Raw genomic sequence first — 20,935 nt, 5'->3', positions numbered from 1 at the left:
CCTGTACGCACATCAGCTTCACAGAGGAGGGGACAGTCCCTGGAGGGTAGAAATTGCCAGAAATCATACACCAGTGAGAGTCAGGCTAACTCTTGGTTTTAGATTGCAGACTTTTTTCTTTGTATCTGTGTCTCAGGAACATTACTCATACTTTTACTAATAAAAGTTTTTTTAATTAGTTGTTTCTGGCTTTTCAGCCCCTTTTTTCATCCCTGCATTTCTACACTATCTGTGAAGGCCATTACAGGTGGTCTTTACGTCAGCTCCCCTCTCAGATGACACAGAGAACAAGCTCAGATGCTTGATGCTCAGAGCTTTTATAGCTGATGACTTTCTGAAAAATGATATTAAGGTTTGGAGTTCAGTATCAATACCAGTGAAGAAGGGAAGAAACAGGCAGGTGTGGTAGCTCATGCCTCTAATTCCAGTACTTTGGGAGGCTAAGGCAGGAGGATTGCTTAAGCCCAGGAGTTTGAGACCAGTATGGGCAACATAGTGAGTTCTTGTCTCTGCAAAAAATAAATAAAATTAGCAGAGCATGGTGGTGCATGCTGGTAGTCCCAGCTACTTGGGAGGCTGGGGCAGGAGGATCGTGTGAGCCCAGAAGTTGGAGGCTGCAGTGAGCGATGATGGCCACTGTACTCCAGCCTGGGCAGCAGAGTGACGCCCTGTCTTTAAGAGGAAAAAAGAAAAAGAAGGGAAGAAACAACAGTGGCAACATTGAGTATTAACTTAGTCTTTACAAGACTGGGTATCTAAAGCCAGCCAAGTTTGCCCTGGACTCTCTAGAAACATCTTCTCATTGTTGTCGTAGAGTCAAATTTTAATCTTTTATGTCAAAGGTTTTAGTTTTGTGCTTCTAAGAGTGGTGGAACTGGGGCTTTTTGTGATCACCTGTAAGAGCCATTCACCAGAGCCCAGTTATATAACTGGCATATGATCCGTTCGGAGATTCAGCAAGGTAACCAATCATATTTAGGCTTAGTACAAAAGAGGACTGGGCACGGTGACTCACACCTGTAATCCCAGCACTTTGGGAGGCTGAGGGGGGCAGATCACTTGAGGTCAGGAGTTCGAAACCGGCCCGGCCAGCGTGGTGAAACCGTGGTGAAATCCCGTCTCTACTAAAAATACAAAAATTTGCCACACATGGTGGTGCACGCCTGTAATCCTAGCTATTCAGGAGGGTGAGGCACAAGAATTGCTTGAACCCAGGAGGCAGAGGTTGCAGTGAGCCGAGTTCACACCACTACACTCCAGCCTGGGCCGCAGAGGGAGACGTTGCCTCAAAAAATAAATAAATAAATAGACTTAGTACAGAATAAAAATAGGTTATAAATGTATGACACAGAAACACTTATCTTTTCTGTTTATGTCACTGATCTGTCAGTATGTGTTATACAAGTCCAAACAGACTGAGAGAAATCTAACAGCCCATGCCTGGACGCACAGCCGTGCTGCCCCTAACAATCCTCTGTGCACCTGAGCAGTCCTTTCTCTGGAAATGATCCTAGCTGCCGACTCGGAGGTCGTCCCACCCTGCCTGTTGCTTTCCTCGTCGTTGCAGTTTGCAGAGGGTGTTGGTGCCATTGTCACACGGGTCCTCCCTGCGTCATGCAGCCCTTGCTGTTTCCAGCATTTTCAGCTGTGAATCTCTGCTGTGTCCTTCTTCATCTCGTCCCTTTCTTACTCTCATTTTGAACATTCTCCTTGCTCTTGTAGCCACTGGATAGTGTAAGACCTCAGAAGTCATCACTGTGCCATCAGCCTTTGTTGGTGTTGGTTATCATTTAAAGTTTGACAGTCAAGGGTTCAAATGACTTTGGTGGTAAATTTTCATGCTCACCTGTCCAAAGTGACGTTTCCTGCTGCAGTTTTGATCCGGGCTCTCTTTGAGGACCCACACGGCTTCTGTGTTTTGAGGATATGGAGGAGCTAAGTTACCATGGGAAGCGGCTACTGTTAGAATTACCTAAGACTTTTTAAAATGTTCTCTGTCAATATTTTAAATGCCCTGGTTGTAATTATAGAATATGTGGATTTTAGTTTGCAGTTAACATGTTTCGAACATTACCACCTTCCTCCAATCCTACGGGAGCAGAATTTGACCCAGAGGAAGACGAACCAACGTTAGAAGCAGCCTGGCCTCATCTACAGGTATTGGGCTCTGGGGTGACCAGAATCGGAGGGCACCAGTGATGCATGGGAGTAGCCTGGGGTCCACAGAGCAGGCGCACAGGTCTGGGCAGATGGACCTCTCCCCCTCAGTAGCATGGTCCTCGCAAACCCATACGTACAAGAAGAATGTTTCGGCAGAATACAGTTAATGTGTGTGTTTGACCACTTTACACAGCCAGTGAAGATGTGGAATTGTCGATGTGCTCTCAGTGAAAACGGCCACTTTGTTGATGGCCGTTGAATTCAGGCTCAGAGGTCCTAAGCGACAGTCTCCCAGTTTTTGGTACTCATATTTAATGTGTGCCTGCTGGGCCCCCAGGTCCTGGCTGGCCACTGCCCCCCCAGGGCATTTGTAAGGCAGGAGGGTGGCTGGCAAGGAGGCACCAGGGTCAGCGAGAGCAGAGCAGGAGCCAGGCGTGCGAGTGGGAGGGCCATCCACCCGTGACAGGCCTCCCACGCTGTCCTACCCGGTATGTCTGCACAGGGGAAGAATCGTCCCAGCTCCAGGAGGTCACGGTTCAGGGTCCGCATCTTAGGGCCCTCTTACCTGCCAGCCCCAGAGTTCCTGTGCATTTGGTTGGCTCTGTGCCTTGGCATTTTGGGACACTCCTGGACGACAGGCTGCAAATCCCCCCCCCCCCCCACAGAGTTGGGTCATGGCCTGGTTTGTGGCATCTGTGCCCTGTAGTCTCTGAACAGTGTACTATAACTGAGGACATCAGCCATGGAGATCATTTTGTTTAAATGCCGTTTAAGCGTCTGTGGGTCTCACCAAATAAAATAGTTACATCACCATTTATCATTAAATTAAGCCATGTAATTTAGCATTAATTCTGTAGATACGTGGCTTTAAGAGGCTAATATTTGCAGATCAGTAAAGATTCAATTCCTGGTATATTTTAATCTCCATTCAATAAAATCTCATGTTATTTAACGCGTTGTTGTTGTTTTTTTCTCCTAGCTTGTTTATGAATTTTTCTTAAGATTTTTAGAGTCTCCAGATTTCCAACCTAATATAGCGAAGAAATATATTGATCAGAAGTTTGTATTGCAGGTAAGGTACAAATTAGCTGACACTCTGAAAGCCCTGACGGAGTGGTGACAGCCAGCCACTAAGTGTCTTTTTCTTCTCAAAGCTTTTAGAGCTCTTTGACAGTGAAGATCCTCGGGAGAGAGATTTTCTTAAAACCACCCTTCACAGAATCTATGGGAAATTCCTAGGCTTGAGAGCTTACATCAGAAAACAGATAAATAATATATTTTATAGGTAAGTCACCTGTGGATGGCGTTGTCCTCGCGTGTGGTGATGCTCACTTCCCCCTCAGTGCTCCCCCACCCCATTGTCTCTGACAGGACTCAGCACGTGGAGGGGTTTCTCAAAGCCTGTCATGTGCAGGTGGACCCCCTCGTGCACTGTGTGCGGTGGGCCCGCTGGGCTCATCCTCCCTGCCTCCCTCCCCTCTCCCCACAGCTCCCTCCTGAGCCACCAGGCTCCCCAGCGCCTCACCCTGGGTCCCGCCATCGTTCCTGTTTCTACTGAAAGGTCTAGTTTCCCAGAAATGTGGATAAATTGGTTCCATCCAATCCAACTGTGTTAGTGAAGGTTCTCTAGAAGGGCAGGACTTATAGGATAGATGAATATATGAAGGGGAGTTATTAGGAGAATTGACTGACACGATCACAAGGTGAAGTCCCACAATAGGCCGTCTGCAAGCTGAGTCCCAAAACCTCAAAAGTAGGGAGGCGGACAGTGCAACCTTCAGTCTGTGACCGAAAGCCCAGGAGCCCCTGGCAAACCACTGGTATAGGTCCAAGAGTCCAGAAGCAAGAAGAACTTAGAGTCCAGTGTTCAAGGGCAGGAAGCGTCCAGCACAGGAGAAAGGTGGAGGCCTGAAGACTCAGCCAGTCTAGCCCTTCCGCGTTCCTCTGCCTGCTTTATTCTGGCCGCAGTGGCAGCTGATTAGATGGTGCCTACCCAGATTAAGGATGGGTCCACTGACTCAAATGTTAATCTCCTTTGGCAACACCCTCACAGACACACCCAGGGACAGTACTTTGCGTCCTTCAATCCAGTCAAGTTGACACTCAGTATTAACCCTCATACTAGCTTTTTCCTTCTACCTGTGCATCACCTCCTTCTTCCCGTGGAGTCTCGGTGAGAGGAGGCGGGGCGAGGAGTGATGTCATTCATCTGTAGAAAGCCTGAGATCTGTGCACCTCGGTTAAAGGTTTGGAGACTCCCACTGTGCACCGGGGAGGGAGAGCCCCGCTGGAGCAGCGGATGGAGGAGGACAGCGTCCAGTGGCAGGCCCACCTCCAGGCCCGCCCCTCCCCAGCCAGCCTCTGCTCGGTGCCAGGCTCCTTCCACGCCAGGGCTCTGCAGCCAGTGTTTGAGCTTCCTGGGATGTCTTTTTTCACCAGCCCTTCCCTCAGCCTCCCCGGTTTCCTGAAACATCCCTTCACTGGGAGGCTCTGCCTGACTTGGCGGTGGGTCTGGTCTCCCGCAAGGGCAGCCACCATGTCGGCTGATCTGTCACACGCCCCGCCCCACTGCCAGCTTCATGCCCCGCCCCCTGCGGTGGCACCAAGTGAATGTTAATAGAGGAAACAGTTCCTGTCGTTTCTTTTTGTTTCTGGAAAGTTCACTAAATGAGCAGTTTCTTCTACAAGTTGTAGCTTCTCGGGTCAGCTTGCCTCTAAGGCACCTGACTCCAGGATGGCGCGAGGTAGTGACACATCCTGGTGATGATGGGGACAGTATGACGGTGTCTTCCTGCGAGATAAGAGCATGAGCAGGTCCTACGCAGCCTCACTGCAGGGCCAGGGTGTGGACAGAGCATGGGCCATGGCCTGGAGAAGGGGCCAGGTGTCAGCCACGGCCAACGTAGACCTCAGGGTCCTTTCTTAGTCACAGTGACCAAGCACGGGAAAAGAACAGGGGTATCTGAGACAGATGGCAGATGAGACGGCCCCCACCCCCCCGCCAAGACCCACAGCCCCGGCCCTTCCTATCCCTTGCTGGGATCGCATGTCGGGAGCACCCCGCCCTTCCCCTCTGCGGTCATTAGGGTCGCGTTCCCTCCCGGCCTCCACACCTGATAGGGCATTTTGGCATGAGAGACTTTGACTCTGTGTGTGACTTTCCTTTGAACTCCTTCCAAGTTCCCCACATCTCATTTATAAAATGGAGCCCAGTGCCGGGCATAGCCCAGACCTGACACATTAACTGTAACAGAGAATGGCGTCACTTTCCTAAATGTTATGTTTCTGGTTTATGTTTCTTGGTATCATGATTCCTTTTCAACAAGATCATTACTTGCCTTGTGTGCTTGTCTATGAAAACATAATATACATGATGTAATTAACATACAACAGGTATAATTTAAATTTCAGTCGTCTTGACCTAAAATTAAAACTCTACCTATTTCTGTTTTCTTAATCCTAGTAGGTTTTGTTCAGATAGCAGAATCACAAATCTATTGAACACCTGCATTTAAGAAGTAGAAAATGTTTCATACCTTAACCTTATGAAATACTTAAATAGATGAGTATTCAAAAGTTATTACACATGATTTAGTTCAGTTCTCACTAAAGGTTTGGTGCTAGAGTATGGCATTTGTGTTTTTGTGCATGCGTTTAATCTTTTCTGTAATTGTCCTGATATATGCAATCAAAAGCAAGCATACTATCTAGATTCCATAATTGATTTGGGTCCTCATTGTCGGTACCACTACCTCCTCATTTCATGTGAGAAAAAAATGAGAAAGATCTTGAGAGATGCATTCAGCTCATCTAACTTTTTTTTTTGCCTTTTCTTTTCTCTTTTTTTCAGGCAGGGTCTCACTGTGTCACCCAGGCTGAAGTACAGTGATGCTATACTCCATAGCTCACTGCAGCCTTAAACTCCTGAGTTTAAGGGATCCTTCTACCTCAGCTTCCCAAATAGCTGGGACTATAGATGTGTGCCACCACATCTGGCTAATTTTTTAAATTTTTGTAGAGATGGGGATCTCACTGTGTTGCCCAGGCTGGTTTCAAACTCCTGGCCTCAAGTGATCCTCCTGCCTCAGCCTCCCAAAGCACTGGGATTGCAGGTGTGAGCCACCACACCCAGCCAGCTCATCTAAGTTCAATATAGTACAGCTGTGTCTTTTAAGAAAAAACATTTTGAACATACTTGGTTCAACTTAACTGAAAATGTAAATATCAGGTTGCTGTTTATTTCTGTAGTTTCTCATTATCGTCAGCTTAAGTGTGAGTTAAACGGTGCTGTCCATAACCCATGGTACCTGCTGTGGCACACAGTGGGACCTGGAAGCTGGGCGGGCAGGGCAGTGTGCCGTTCCTTCTCTTGCTGCATAACCAGCCATGGGTCATGTACCATCCTCACCCTGGCCCTGCAGCGAGGCTGTGCAGCACCTGCTCATGCTCTTATCTCACAGAGAGATGCCATCAAACTGTCCCCGTCATCGCCAGGATGTGTCACTATCTCACACCATCCTGGAGTCAGGACCCGCCCCCAGCTCAGTGGCTTCCGTCAGCATGGTCCGTCACTCCTCGTGATGCTGTCGTCTGTGCAGGGCTCATCCAGACGGTTCTGCTCCGTGGCGTGTGCTGGGGCCGTAGGGTTCCCAGGGGCTGCTGAGCAGGTCCCCACGCTGCCTCTGTGATGCCTTGAGCTCCTCCAGGTTGTGGCAGTTTCTACAGCCATGGCCACATCCAAGAGGGGAGAAGCAGGGCCCCCAGTCCTCCTAAGAGTTTGGCTTGGAACTGGTGCAGAGTGACTTCTGCCCTTTGTATTGGTCAAAGCAAGGCACGAGGACAGCCCAGCTTCAGAGAAATAAGTAGAATAATAAGTAAATAAGAAAGAAGTAGAATAAGAGGTGTTCAGGAGTCACTTCTACCCTTTGTTCTGGCCTCGCCTCTTCCCATGAGTCCGGAACACATCATACAGGCAGGAAAGGCATTTAGAATCCCTTCTGGAGACTTCCATAGCCAGCAGGTTCCCAGCTCAGCGTCTGGGGGGTCTGATTCCCTTTCTGCTAAAAGAGTGAGAAACGCTCTCGCCGGCTCCCAGGGATCTCTGTTTCCCTCCCATGGTGTCCCTGTTTGTCTTCTGCTGGAAAAGGAAGAAGGAAAAGAACTGTCTTTATTTTCTCTTTCTTCTGCCTACTTCAAAGCAGGTTTAAAAAATTAGAAATTAAGAATTTATCAGTAAGAATGTAGTAACATTGATTTAGGAAAACAAAATGGCTTGTAACAGCAAGCCACCCTCATGTAAATGTTAGAGCTGATGGAGCTAGACCAGAAGGGGTTCAGGGCTCTTTGCCTCGGAGGGGCCCAGAGCACAGCTCCCCAAGGCCCCTGCGAGAGGAATAGTAAACTGAAGCCACACGGCTGCAAGGGAGCCTGCGGGTGAGTTTGGTAAATTAAGGCACCTCTCAGCGTAGACACACACACTGACTTCTGCCTGGGCGCAGCTTCCAAACGTCAGGGTAGGCGCAGGCTCAGGGACACCAGGGGAGAGCATTTTCTGTTTCTTGTCATGGCACCAGTGTCGTTCCTGTCACCCGCGGCACCAAGCTTTGCCCTCGTGGCATTTCTCCCTCGCTCTCAGGCTTTGGCCACATGCGTCGTTGTGCTGCTGCGTCTCGCTGCTAATGGTTCTGCTTTCTGGCGCCTGCAAGAGCAGATCTCAGGTTTTTTGTTTTGTTTTGTTTTGTTTTGAAACAGGGTCTCTGTTGCCCAGGCTGGAGTGCAGTGGCACCACCTCAGCTCACTGCAACCTCCATCTTCCGGGTTCAAGTGATCCTCCCACCTCAGCCTCCCGAATATGTGGGATTACAGGCATGTGCCACTACGCCCGGCTAATTTTTATATATTTAGTAGAGATGGAGTTTTGCCATGTTGGCCAGGCTGGTCTCGAACTCCTGATCTCAGGTGTTCCGCCTGCCTCGGCCTCCCAAAGTGCTGGGATTACAGGCATGAGCCACTGTGCCCGGCCAGATTTCGGTTTTTCTAAGCTGGCCTTCCACCCTCTCCACGCATCTTGCCTACCCAACTCCACATCACCGACCTTTGTTCCAGCCAGAGTTCTTCTCCCTGTCCACACTGCCATTTAAAAAAAAAAATCTGTTAAAATCCTCCTTCAGGACCCAATTCAAGCACCACCTCTCAGTGCATTCTGATCGTTTGGGAACATAGAAATGTTAAGACCCATTCTTCAAAAATATTTCACGCCTGTGGATGTTAAGGTCACTCTATTTCATTTGTTTCAAACAAAGTGAATGAAATTTCAGAGTTGAATTTTTTAATCTTCTCAAACTTATTTTTGACTTAGAGCTGTCTCTAATCAAATGGTTTTCATCTGATGGGCAGGGATCTTTCAGACCCTCTCACTTCATGCAGGACACCCCTCGTGGACTGCTCTAGACCAACCCCAGGTGCTCGAGGTTTGGGGCAGGAGAGATTTCTTTGTTTCTGTAGGACCCCTTTTTGGGGAGGACATTTTCCTGTTTCCTCACATGTCCCTGTTCCCTCTCCTTGTCCCCAGTTTATTCAGCAGACGTGTTTTCATCATCAAACAGATGCCAGGCTTGCTCCTAGTCCCGGGAACACAGTCACGAGAAGTCCTTGGCCCTGTCTTCATGGTGGCCCCATCTGAAGGGAGACGGGCTGGCACAGAGGGTGGGGTGCATGTCCCGGGGGTCCCCTAGAAGCAGGTACAGTGGACAGAGACATCTGAGAGGAAGGGAGCTGGGTCTGTCACAGATGGGTGCTTCAGAAAGATCACACCTGAGGCAGCACGGAGGATGTGTGTGGGTGTCAGTGGGAAACTGGGCAGGTAGAATAAGAGGTGTTCAGGAATCACTCCTACCCTTTGCAGGAACTGTGCTAAATATTGCAGGCTTTAAAATTAAGACATAGGCTTATGTTGAAATATGGCTGAAACGTAAGATGGGTTAATGAATGAGTAAAAGGTGGATGAACAGATGTGTATGTGATCAAGCAGATGGAGCGCATTGCTCGTGGTCAAATCTGGGTGTTGAAATGGGTGTTCACTGTAGAATTCTTTCAGTTTTCCTAGATGCTTGAAATTTTTCAAAATAAAATATTGAGAAAAAAATTTGTGCAAGACCTGCCCTTGAGGCATTTACAGCTGCAGGCCTTGAGGAGTTTCTTTGGTTCCTGACCGGCTGTGTGTTTGCACAAATAGACGCGCTTCTTGTTGCCTGGCTCCGTGGCTCCCCCTAGGGCATTGTTTTCTTATTCACGTTAGTTCAGTGTCCAATTCTAATTGGAAAATTGTTTTTTCTAGGTTTATTTATGAAACAGAGCATCATAATGGCATAGCAGAGTTACTGGAAATATTGGGAAGGTAAGCCTCTGTGTTATGGGTAGCAAACGGCTGTGGATGGAATTTATACCAGAGTGATCCATTTCATTGAGTTCGGCTGCCCCCTTTAAAGCAAGGCAGTTTAAACCATTCTCTAAAAGAACTCAAATAAAATTTCACTTAGAGCAGGAGTTGGTGAGCTCTTAGATTAGAACATGCCAAATGACAACTCTCTCCCATTTTTATGGGTTCTGTACGTAGATTCTGCTTCGTATACCTCAATATCATTACTATGGAAACAATTCCGGTTATTTCCTCAAGAGCAATGTTAAAAATAGTTACCTAAGAAGGTTTATATTAGAAGCTTGGAAGAATAGATTGTGCATTTGGGGTATCATGTAAATGCTAATATTTTCAATTACTTTGGGTTTTTATATGTATATTTATAAAATAATTAACATTTCAAAACTTTCATCATCTTTATCCAAGTAAAGTTTTTACTCGCCTTTTTTTTTTTTTTTCTTTTTCTTTTTGAGACTCTTGCTCTGGCACCCAGGCTCGAGTGCAGTGGTGCCATCTCAGCTCACTGCAGTCTCCGCTTCCCTGGTTCAAACGATTCTGCTGCCTCAGCCTCCCAAGTAGCTGGGACTACAGGTGCCCGCCACCATGCCTGGCTAATTTTTGTATTTTTAGTGGAGATGGGGTTTTTCCTTGTTGCCCAGGCTGGTCTCGAACTCCTGGCCTCAGGTGATCTGCCCGCGTCACCTCCCAAAGTGCTGGGATTACAGGCATGAGCCACCAGGCCTGGCCACTTTCATTTAATTGATAACCCGTAGATTTTATATTAGACCTTCTAACCCACTGTTTGCCAGAGTTCCTCAGGGTCCCATGGCTAGTAAGTGTGGAAGTGCTTTTTCCTGCACCTTTGTAGGGCAGTGGTGTAGATGGGCAGCTCAGGGTTCTCGGGAGTCTGTGGTGGAGAAGCCTGGCGCTCTGGGTGGACCTGGTGACTCCCTGCAGCTCCTGAGCACAAGACTCTCTTCTCACAGTGGATCAGGTCCCGCCCAGTAGTTCTGAGAAAAGCTATTCTTGCCATTTTAGATGTAATTTGAAAAAATGTCCTCGTTGACAATTCTACTTTTAGTTTAGACAAACTTGGGTGGGGTTTCTCCTCAGTGCAGTGCAGTGAGTGGTGAAGAGGATGCTTCTTGCAAGATGTGTGACTGTGGGCAGGTACTTCTATAAGCTGGGAGAATCGTCGCATTTGCCTCCGAGGTTGTTGCAGGGACCAGAGCACTGTATGACGTGTGTTCCACAGCCCGCCACGCTGCGTGCATAGGGCCCCTGAGTGTGTAGGGCCCCCGTGCAGCTCCCACCGAGAAACCGATTAGTTGTATCTTTCTTCCAGAAGAGGTTGAGCCTGCGGGTGACCCTGTGAGTGAGCACACCCTCCTTGATGGGCCGCTCCAGGCTCGCCCTTCCCGCATTGCCCGCTATGCCGAGCAGAGTGAATAATGGAAGACTAAGTTAGAGACAGCTCTGTCTACTTCTGCAGCTCAGTGACAGTCACTTCCGTTTGCCTAATTACAAAACCAAGACAATAAACTAGTTGTTTGAGACAAAAACTTTGCTTTGGAGGCTCTAAGTAGGACCACCTTTTCATGCACAAGAGAACAGCTTTCTAACTGATTTTTGTTTTTGTTTTTGTTGTTTTGTTTTTCTTTTTGTGTGTGAGACAGAGTCTAGCTCTGTCACCCAGGCTGGAGCGCAGTGGCTGGATCTCAGCTCCCCGCAAACTCCGCCTCCCAGGTCCAAGCAATTCTCTGCCTCAGCCTCCCAAGTAGCTGGGATTACAGGAGCCCGCCACCACACCTGGCTAATTTTTTGTGTTTTTAGTAGAGACGGGCTTTCACCATCTTGGCCAGGCTGGTCTTGAATTCCTGACCTCAGGTGATCCGCCCACCTCAGATTCCCAAAATGCTGGGATTACAGGTGTGAGCCACCGCGCCTGGCCCTGATTTTTAACCAGCCCTCATCCAGTGTCCACGGGTCTCTGTTACCAGCATTAGAATAACGTACCTGAATTACTCCAGGCAGCAAGAATTCCTACAGATGGATAAGGCTGAGGGAAGGTGCTGGGTGGGGGGTCCCGCGTGAACTGTCCCGTCTTCCTGGCCTGTTTAGGGAGGAAGATTTTGCCACCAGGAGCTCCTGCTGTTCTGGGTAACACCTGTTAACCCAGAGTTTTTAAATCATGTAGTTACAAGGATAAAAATAAATATGCTTCCTCATAGGCATTTAATATTTTTAAACTTTTTGCTGGTATCCTCTTTTTTCTGATACACACACATATGTATATATATAGAGAAAGAATCCTCAGATTTCCCTTGTAGACTGTTGCAGGGACCGGAGCGCTATATAAAGTGTTCCACAGACCCCTGTATAGGAGCTCACTATACTACCCAGGCTAGGGAACAGTGGCGCTTCACAGGTGTGATTATGGCACACTACAGCCTTGAACTCTGGGCTCAGATGATCCTCCCACCTCAGCCTCCCAAATTAGCTGGGGCACAGGTGCATGGCAACATGCTTGGCTACATATATTTTGCCTGCTGAGTTTTGATGGTGAAAACAACAAAAATTGAAAGAAAAACAGCAAGATGTTTGTTTAAAACCTGGAATTTAGGCCAGGCGCAGTGGCTCAAGCCTGTAATCTCAGCACTTTGGGAGGCCGAGACGGGCGGATCACGAGGTCTGGAGATCGAGACCATCCTGGCTAACACAGTGTAACCCCGTCTCTACTAAAAAAGCACAAAAAACTAGCCGGGCGAGGTGACGGGCGCCTGTAGTCCCAGCTACTCGGGAGGCTGAGGCAGGAGAATGGCGTAAACCCGGGAGGCGGAGCTTGCAGTGAGCTGAGATCCGGCCACTGCACTCCAGCCTGGGCGACAGAGCGAGACTACGTCTCAAAAAAAAAAAAAAAAAAAAAAAAAACTGGAATTTGTAAATGTTCAAACCAAATAAATGTTCTTTTTACAGTATAATTAATGGATTTGCCTTACCACTCAAAGAAGAGCACAAGATTTTCTTATTGAAGGTGTTACTACCTTTGCACAAAGTGAAATCTCTGAGTGTCTACCATCCCCAGGTAAGGGGCAGTGGGGAACTCTAGGAACACAACTGTTGGCATTTGATCAGGATTGAATACAAGATAGTGAATCCAGCCTTAACTGAGAGTGCTTTCTTCTTTATACGACACTACTGACTTTGCTAACAAACTTCTGGTGACAATTGAAAGAGTAAGGGGATAAAGAGAGATTCCTTTTAAGAAATTCAGAAAAATCTCTGTAATACAGAATTTTTCAGTTAGTTTTAAGTATAGAGAAAGGAGTAACTCTCGGAAAGGAGTCTAGGAAGACTTCTGAGTGGAGTTTTTTGTAGTGTAATCTAAAATTCAGCACCTTTAAGAGAAAAGCCTATATAGGTCCATGGCCAATGAATGGCCTATGAAAACGTTTTTTAAAAAAATAAAGCTGCCTGTAATCCCAGCACTTTGGGAGGCTGAGGCGGGCAGATCACCTAAAGTTGGGAGTTCAAGACCAGCCTGACCAACATGGAGAAACCCGTCTCTACTTCAAATACAAAACAAGCCGGGCGTCGTGGCGCGTGCCTGTAATCCCAGCTACTCGGGAGGCTGAGGCAGGAGAATCGCTTGAACCCGGGCAGCGGAGGTTGCAGTGAGCTGAGATCGCGCCATTGTACTCCAGCCTCGGCAACAAGAGTGAAACTCCGTCTCAAAAATAAGTAAATTAATAAACAAAACTGTGAATTTTTAAAATTGTAGCAGTCTAAGTACAGCTGTACTGAAAAATTGGTCAGTACGTGGTTAGTGGGCTGCATTTACCTAGATTTGATTTTCTTTCACTCTGGCTGCCGTCAGCGTCTTTGTTCACGTTCGGCGGTCACAGGGCCAGGCGCTGAGCAGGCACGCCCCAGCACAGGCGCAGGGCACACAAGCCTCCTTTCTGCCAGGCCCTACGTTCAGAGCTTGTGGTAGGAGCTAAATGACAAAAGGTATATTCTTTAATTGATTCTTCCTCGGAAATATTTATTTTCTCTGACTGCTCTTAACTGGTACTATCTTTGCATCCAGCCAGATTATCGTATTAATTGTTGTACAAAAGAAATAGTTCAGAGATTTAAGATGGAACCAGATTTTAATTTGTTCTTCCCACTGTTAGGTGACTTGTTGATTGTAATCTCCACAAGGACCATAAGAAAATCCCATCATACTGGATTGATTTAGTGGTAGTTAGACTAAGAAGACTGTTTCCTGATTTATTTTTCTTATTTTTATTTTTCAGCTTTCTGATCTATCACCAATTCATGGGCATTAGTGGTAATGCCCTTTAACATGAATGTTGAGCATTGCTCCTGGGGTCCCTCCCTGAAAGTCCCACTCAGAGCCTCCTGTGGGGCCTGCCGGGGGGTGGCACACGCTGGGGGCAGCATCGTGATCACACGAGGGCTTTGTCTATACTGTGGGTCCTTGTCTTGCTGTGGGAAGTTGTTTAACCACAATTCTAGAAGAAGCACAGCAGCATTTCTATGTTGAAATGGTAATACTCTTTCTTCTTTTACTTTGTAGCTGGCATACTGTGTAGTGCAGTTTTTAGAAAAGGACAGCACCCTCACGGAACCAGTAAGTACTGTTGCTAGCGCATCTTGTAAGATGTGTGTGTTTCACTAAATGTAAATATTACGACATCTGCTTCACCAAATTGCCGTTGAGACTTTTTCATCTTAAATTGCAGTACTAATAAACAGGCTCATTTCGTTCATAGGTTATAGGTTTTCAAAGTATAGTCATTTTAATTGCAGGTTCCTTTATTACAGTGATTATTTTATGTGATGAGATTGCCGCCTTATCCCTCATCGCACTTTACTCTTTCGAACGTAAAGCACTTGAGCGGACGTGGCCACTGAATTTTAGTGTGCAGTCCGGTAGTTTCACATCTGCTTGGTTTGACAACATATTGAACTGATTACGATGAGCGGAATTATAATTAGGGTTTGAAATTCTTATACTGAAGAGGCTTTACCGTCTTGAAAATACTTCCCAAGTTACACTGTAACTGTTTTATGATCATTGAATCACAAGTGAACGTTAGATTACTGCTGTTCTGTGTGTGGATTTGAATTTTTTTTCAGCCTCCATCAGTTTGTCAGAGGATTTGTAGTCTTGTTTATTAAAAGTAAAAGGCTGTCATAGCCAGGGTTAACAGACATGTCAGGTGCCAGTTTAAACATTTAAATACATTTTTGAAGCAACTTTATTGAGATATAATTCACATACCATACAATTCACCCATTTAAAGAGTACAATTCAAACATTTTTGATATGTTACATTTTGAATTTGTTTAAATAATGGTAAAATATATAAAACATAGAATTTGTCATTTTAACTGTGTTAAATGTACAATTCACCAGCGTTAATTACATTCATAATGTTGTGCAACCATCACCACTATTTCCAAAGCTTTGTCATCGTCCCAAACAGAAATTCTACCCATTAAACAATAACTCCCCGTTCCCCTCCCTCTGGCCCCTGCTGACCTGTAATCTGCTTTATCTCTGAATTTGACTATTCCAGATACTTTATATAAGGAGAATCATAGAATGCTTGTCCATTCACACCTGGCTTATTTCACTCAGCGTAATGTCTTCCAGGGTTCATCCTTGTGTGGCATGTCAGAACTTCATTCCTCATCGTGGTTGAATGCTGTTCTACTGTATGGATAGAACACATTGGGTTTATCTATTGTTTTTTCAGTGTACACTTGGGTTATTCCCACCTTTCAGCTATTGCGAATAATGCTGCTATTTGTATACTGGTGTACAGATATTTGCTATAGTCCCCATTTTCAATTCCTTTGGATATATATCCAGAAGTGGAATTGCTGAATCATATGGTAATTGTATGTTTAGCTGTGGGACAAACCATCATACTGTTTCCCACAGCGACTGCCCCGTTTTACATTCCCCGCAGCAATGCACAAAGGCTCCCGTCTCCCCGCATCCTCACCAATGCTTGCTGCTGCTGCTGATGCTGCTGCTGCTGTTTTCTTTCTATCTATCTATCTGTCTATCTATTTATTTATTTTGGGGGGAGAGAAAGTGTCACTCTGTCACCCAGGCTGGAGTGCAATGGTGCAATCTTGGCTCACTGCAACCTCTGCCTCCTGGGTTCAAGCGATTCTCCTATCTCAGTCTCCCGAGTAGCTGGGATTACAGGTGCCTGCCCCCGTGCCCGGCTAATTTTTGCATTTTTAATAGAGACAGGGTTTCACCATGTTGGTCAGGCTGATCTCAAACTCCTGACCTCAAGTGATCCGCCCACATCAGCCTCCCAAAGTGCTGGGATCACAGGCATGAGCCACCGCACCCGACCTGTTGTTTTAATTATAGCCAGCCTAGTGGTGTGAAATAGTATCTTGTTGTGGTTTTGATTTGCAGTTCCCTAATGACTGATGATGTTGAGCATCTTTTCAGTGCTTATTGACCAAAATCTGTGTACCTTCTTGGCCCGGGTACGGTGGCTCACTCTTATAGTCCCAACACTTTGGGAGGCTGAGGCGGGTGAATCACTTGAGCCCAAGAGTTGGAGACCAGCCTGGGCAATATGGCGAAACCCCATCTCTACAAAAAATACAAAAATTAGCCAGGCATGATGGTGTTTGCCTGGGCAACAGAGTGAAACCCTGTCTCCAAAAAAAAAAAAAAAAAAAAAAATTGTTTATCTTCTTTGCAGAAATGTCCATTTAAATCCATTGCCCATTTTTTCAATTGGGTTTGTTTTTTTTTTTTTAATTATTTGAGTGTCAAAGTAAGGAATGTTAGGAGCCAATTCACATGTTTGAGTGCTCTTTTAAAAGTCACCGTTAGACTAGTAAAGGTAGATCTTGTCATTCCTCGTCCCTTTCTCTCTTTCACAGTTCTCTTGTGACATTGTAATTTTTATAGTGCAATTGCATGAGAAATTCTTAACATTGAATTTCTGAGTAAAACTGGCTTTTGGGCTCTGCTTTCTTCTAAGCTTTTAAATTCTATGTGTAGATTCCCTCCATTTCACCGACAAAATTCAAGAAGAGCTCTTGTCCTATGACTGCAGAGGTAGCAGGGGCTACAGAGCCGCGAGCTGGGCCCGCCGTGCCCTGCCAGGCCCTCGTGGAGGGTCGCATCCCTGTACGCTCTCCCTTCGCCGCTAGATGCCTCCATCCGAGATTTTGGGGACCTCCCAAGGAAATGTACCAAATCTCATCACACTTCAGCATCAAGCATAGTCAAGGCTTAGGGTGAGGAGGTGTTATTTTTATCCTCCTTAACTGACTGAAGACATGTTTAGGTAGGAAAAAGAAAAATGAACAGTGTTAATAAAACTCATTGGGGATTTTTGTTTAACTGTATTTTCTCCATGCCTTAACTCTTCTGCCTATATTTGAGGTCTTTTCCACACTGAAGGGTGCGAGGTTGTATTACTATTATTATTATTATTATTATTATTATTATTTGGAGACAGGATCTGGCTCTGTCACCCAGGCTGGAGTACAGTGGCGTGATCTCGACTTACTGCAACCTCCACCTCCCAGGTTCAAGAGATTCTCCTGCCTCAGCCTCCCAAGTAGCTGGGACTACAGGCGCACACCACCAGGCCTGGCTAATTTTCGTAGTTTTAGTAGAGATGGGGTTTCGTCATGCTGGCGAAGCTGGTCTCGAACTCCTGACCTCAGGTGATCCCCCCACCTTAGCCTCCCAAAGTGCTGGGATTGCAGGCGTGAGCCACTGCACCTGGCCAAGAGGTGGTATTATTCAGAGTTTTCTAGAGGGACAGAACTAATAAGATAGATTATATATAAAGGAGAGTTTATTAAGGAGTATTAACTCACATGATTACAAGGTCCTACGATAGGCCATCTGCAAGCTGAGGAGCAGGGAAGCCAGGCCTGTTCCAAAGCTGAGGAACTTGGAGTCTGATGTTCGAGGGCAGGAAGCGTCCAGCACAGCAGAAAGATGTAGGCTGGGAGGCTAGGCCAGTCTAGTCTTTTCCCATTCTTCTGCCTGCCTTATATTCTGGCCTCTCTGGCAGCTTAGATGGTGCCCACCCACATTAAGGGTGGGTCTGCCTTTCCCAGCCCACTGACTCAAATGTTAATCTCCTTTTGCACCACCCTCACAGACACACCCAGTGCATCCTTCAATCCAATCAAGTTGGCACTGAGTATTAACTATCACAGAGATTTTACTAGAGAAAGTAATATGTAAAAAAAATAAATAAATTTATCTCTCCCCTCCTCTCCCACGTTTTCCTATTCAAAAAAGAGAGCTGGGCACAGTGGCTCATGCCCCTAATCCCAGCATTTTGGGAGGCCAAGGCAGGAGGAGCCCTTGAGGCCAGGAGTTTGAGACCAGCCTGGGCAACCTCCTCTCTACTGAAAAAATAATAACAATAATTAGCTGGGCATGGTGACACGTACCTGTGGTCCCAGCTACTCAAGAGGCCGAGGTGGAATAGTGGCTTGAGCCCAGGAGGTCAAGGCTGCTGTGAGCTATGAATGCACAAACTGCACTCCATCCTGAGTGACAGAGTAAGACCCTGTTTCAAATAAATAAGTTAATACAAATAGAAGGAAAAGAAAGATATGGAAGGAGAGATTTTTTGAAAGTCTGCAGTTTTCTTTCATGAATTTTCTTTGTGCGTATTTCTCATACTCCTCTAGTGGCTGAAGAATTCACCAAATGCCACATTGCATTTACCACAGACAGAGGCTGCTCCCACCTAAGCCGCTGTCCCAGCATCTTTATTCCTCCATCCACTGTCTGTCAGCCTGACCCTAATCCTTCTCCAACGAGGGCTCAGTGAATGATCCCCACCCTATTCTCTCTTCCACCGAAAAGTAACAAAAGCAGAGAATGTTTGTAAATGTTTTTAATTCCCATGAATATAGTAAATAAAGTGAATATCACTTTGCAAGAGTGAGAGCTGTTAATTGCAGTCACGTCTAAAAGAGGGCAAGAGACCCGGTGCCGGCTTCAGTTGGGTCCTTCCAGCGTAAATGTTACATGCAGGACTCTGACTTGGCACCAGCACAAAGAAGGTACAAACCTCACCAACCCAGGCCCCAATGTTCCCACCCAGCGACACTTCACTGCTTAGTTTCCTGCTGTACGGATAATGTAATGGTACTGTCCCAGCTTTAGAAAGCAGATTTAATTTCCTACATATTAAGAACATTCAGACTCACATGTCAGTAAATTCTCTCTTTTGAAATGCCTATTTTATGAAAACACAAAGGCCATTTTGTCTTACTTCAGCATTGAAAGCTTGTTAATGATAAGATCAAAGTATAGGCTTTTGTGCAGGTGTGCATCTCTTGGTAGCACATAGGACACCTGGTGTCCACGTCCATCTCACAGGCCTGCACCAAAGGGACTCCTGAAGCCATCAAATGTCCAGGCTCAGGAATGTTTAAAGTCAGATCCACTTAGAAGACTGAGATATGAAGGACATGTGTTGCCCCATTTGTAGTAAATACTGTAATTAGTGTTTTTCATTTGCTGATTGTGTGCAGTGCTCAAAAGCTTTCTGGGCACATGAAGCACTTTCTCTGTTGGAAGAAGAACAGAAGCTCATCAGAGATTTTACAGAAGTAAAACTGTGTTCCGTTTTCACCCACCTGCCTCTTCAGTCTCATCACGTTTTACTTCATGGCGTAGTAGCAGCTCTCCTTTCTCCTTAGTCTACCAGGACAGGAAGGGGGCTCCCCAAGACTCAAGGCTGGGGCCACTGGCTCACCTGCCCTCTGCAGGGAGCGGGCAGTCCTTGGTCTTCCAAAGGAAAACCCAGCAGCACACAGCCATTGTTGCCTCGGATTCGCATTCCCTGAGCAGACACCCTCCTCCACAGAGCACGCCGCACTGACGCGGCAAAATAGCTGGTACCAATCACAGCTCATTCCAAATGGTGTGAACAGGAAGGCCCGTGTGTGAATCCCATCCCAGAAATGATACCTTTTCCAGAGAAATGGAATAGCTAAATTGGTTGTGTTGTATAGTTCACAAATTAACATATTTCTTCTAATAAAATTCCATGTGACAAATGAAGAGAAATAGATGTAGGAAGTGATTTGCATCTGCTATATCCTTAAGAGTGATTCCAGTACACACGGAGTGTGGTAGGAAGACAACGAATATTTATTCAATAGTTTTGAGGTAGGAGAACCATTAAATGATGCATTTTTAGAAATAATTCCTTTTTTGTTTGTTTTTTTGTTTTGTTTTGTTTTGTTTTGTTTTTTGAGATGGAGTCTCGCTCTGTCGCCCAGGCTGGAGTGCAGTGGCGCAATCTCAGCTCACTGCAAGCTCCGCCTCCCGGGTTCATGCCATTCTGGGACTACAGGCGCCCGCCACCACGCCCGGCTAATTTTTTGCAGTTTTTGTTTAGTAGAGATGGGGTTTCATCGTGTTAGCCAAGATGGTCTCAATCTCTTGACCTCGTGATCCACCCGCCTCGGCCTCCCAAAGTGCTGGGATGACTGGCGTGAGCCACCACGCCTGGCCAAAATAAGTCCTTTTAAAGACACTTGTATGGTAGATTTTTATGTCCCACTTCAAAACTAGCAGCACTTCCTTTTTTATTTTTATTTGGCTTTTTGGGGGTTTTTGTTTGTTTGTTAGAGTCTTGGAGTACAGTGGCACAGTCATGGCTCACTGCAGCCTCAACCTCCTGGGCTCAAGCAATCCTCACACCTTAGCCTCTCGAGTAGCTAGGACCACAGGTGCCCATCACCACACCAGGCTAATTTTTAAATTTTGTGTAGAGACAGGACCTCACCATGGTGCCCAGGCCAGTGTCAGACTCCTGGGCTCAAGCGTTCCTCCCACCTCGACCTCCCAAAGTCCTGAGATTACATACATGCGTGAGCCACCACCCCAGCCTCACTTCCTTTGTTTCGTAGATTTTGGAGTTTTATAAAGTGTAATATCATAAAAGATTATCTGGGAGCCCAAATGCCAAAGCATCAAAACAAAATTTTTCTAAATGGATGTTAAATGTCCACCTTTTTAAAAAATCACTGTAATGATTAAAAGGCTGGCCTGCTAAGCCATGAGTTGGTGTGATCTACTGAGCTGGAAATGACTAGTGAGTGAAAATGACCAGGCGGTCCCAGGGGCCAGCATTTGCGGCAGTTGCACAGCACAAGAGCCGTAGAAGCCCCATGATGTTGCTGTGACTGGGCCAAACAGCTGCTCTAACGTGCTGGATTGCACTTGTACGATTTATGTGTGTAAGCTCATACATGTACTTCATATATAAATGCCTGTTTTGGATTGTAGTACTTTTTTAGAACTAAGATGGCTAC

At 46.3% G+C, this 20,935-nt stretch overlaps 1 protein-coding gene across 14 annotated transcripts in view; it reads left to right on the top strand.

The window, feature by feature from the left end:
• The window catches only part of LOC105467393 (protein phosphatase 2 regulatory subunit B'gamma), a 167,418-nt gene that overhangs the window by 120,144 nt on the left and 26,339 nt on the right, over positions 1 to 20,935 (top strand). For all 14 annotated transcript variants that reach the window (XM_071099573.1, XM_071099582.1, XM_071099570.1 and 11 more), the window contains 6 exons: positions 2,047 to 2,157; positions 3,140 to 3,232; positions 3,315 to 3,445; positions 9,497 to 9,556; positions 12,554 to 12,662; positions 14,163 to 14,216. In XM_071099573.1, coding sequence (XP_070955674.1) covers positions 2,047 to 2,157; positions 3,140 to 3,232; positions 3,315 to 3,445; positions 9,497 to 9,556; positions 12,554 to 12,662; positions 14,163 to 14,216 — 558 coding nt within the window. The remainder of the gene's footprint in view (positions 1 to 2,046; positions 2,158 to 3,139; positions 3,233 to 3,314; positions 3,446 to 9,496; positions 9,557 to 12,553; positions 12,663 to 14,162; positions 14,217 to 20,935) is intronic.

This window comes from Macaca nemestrina, chromosome 7 (genome assembly GCF_043159975.1).
Source record: "Macaca nemestrina isolate mMacNem1 chromosome 7, mMacNem.hap1, whole genome shotgun sequence".
Lineage (NCBI taxonomy): Eukaryota > Metazoa > Chordata > Mammalia > Primates > Cercopithecidae > Macaca > Macaca nemestrina.
This window is presented reverse-complemented; position numbering and strand designations above follow the sequence as displayed.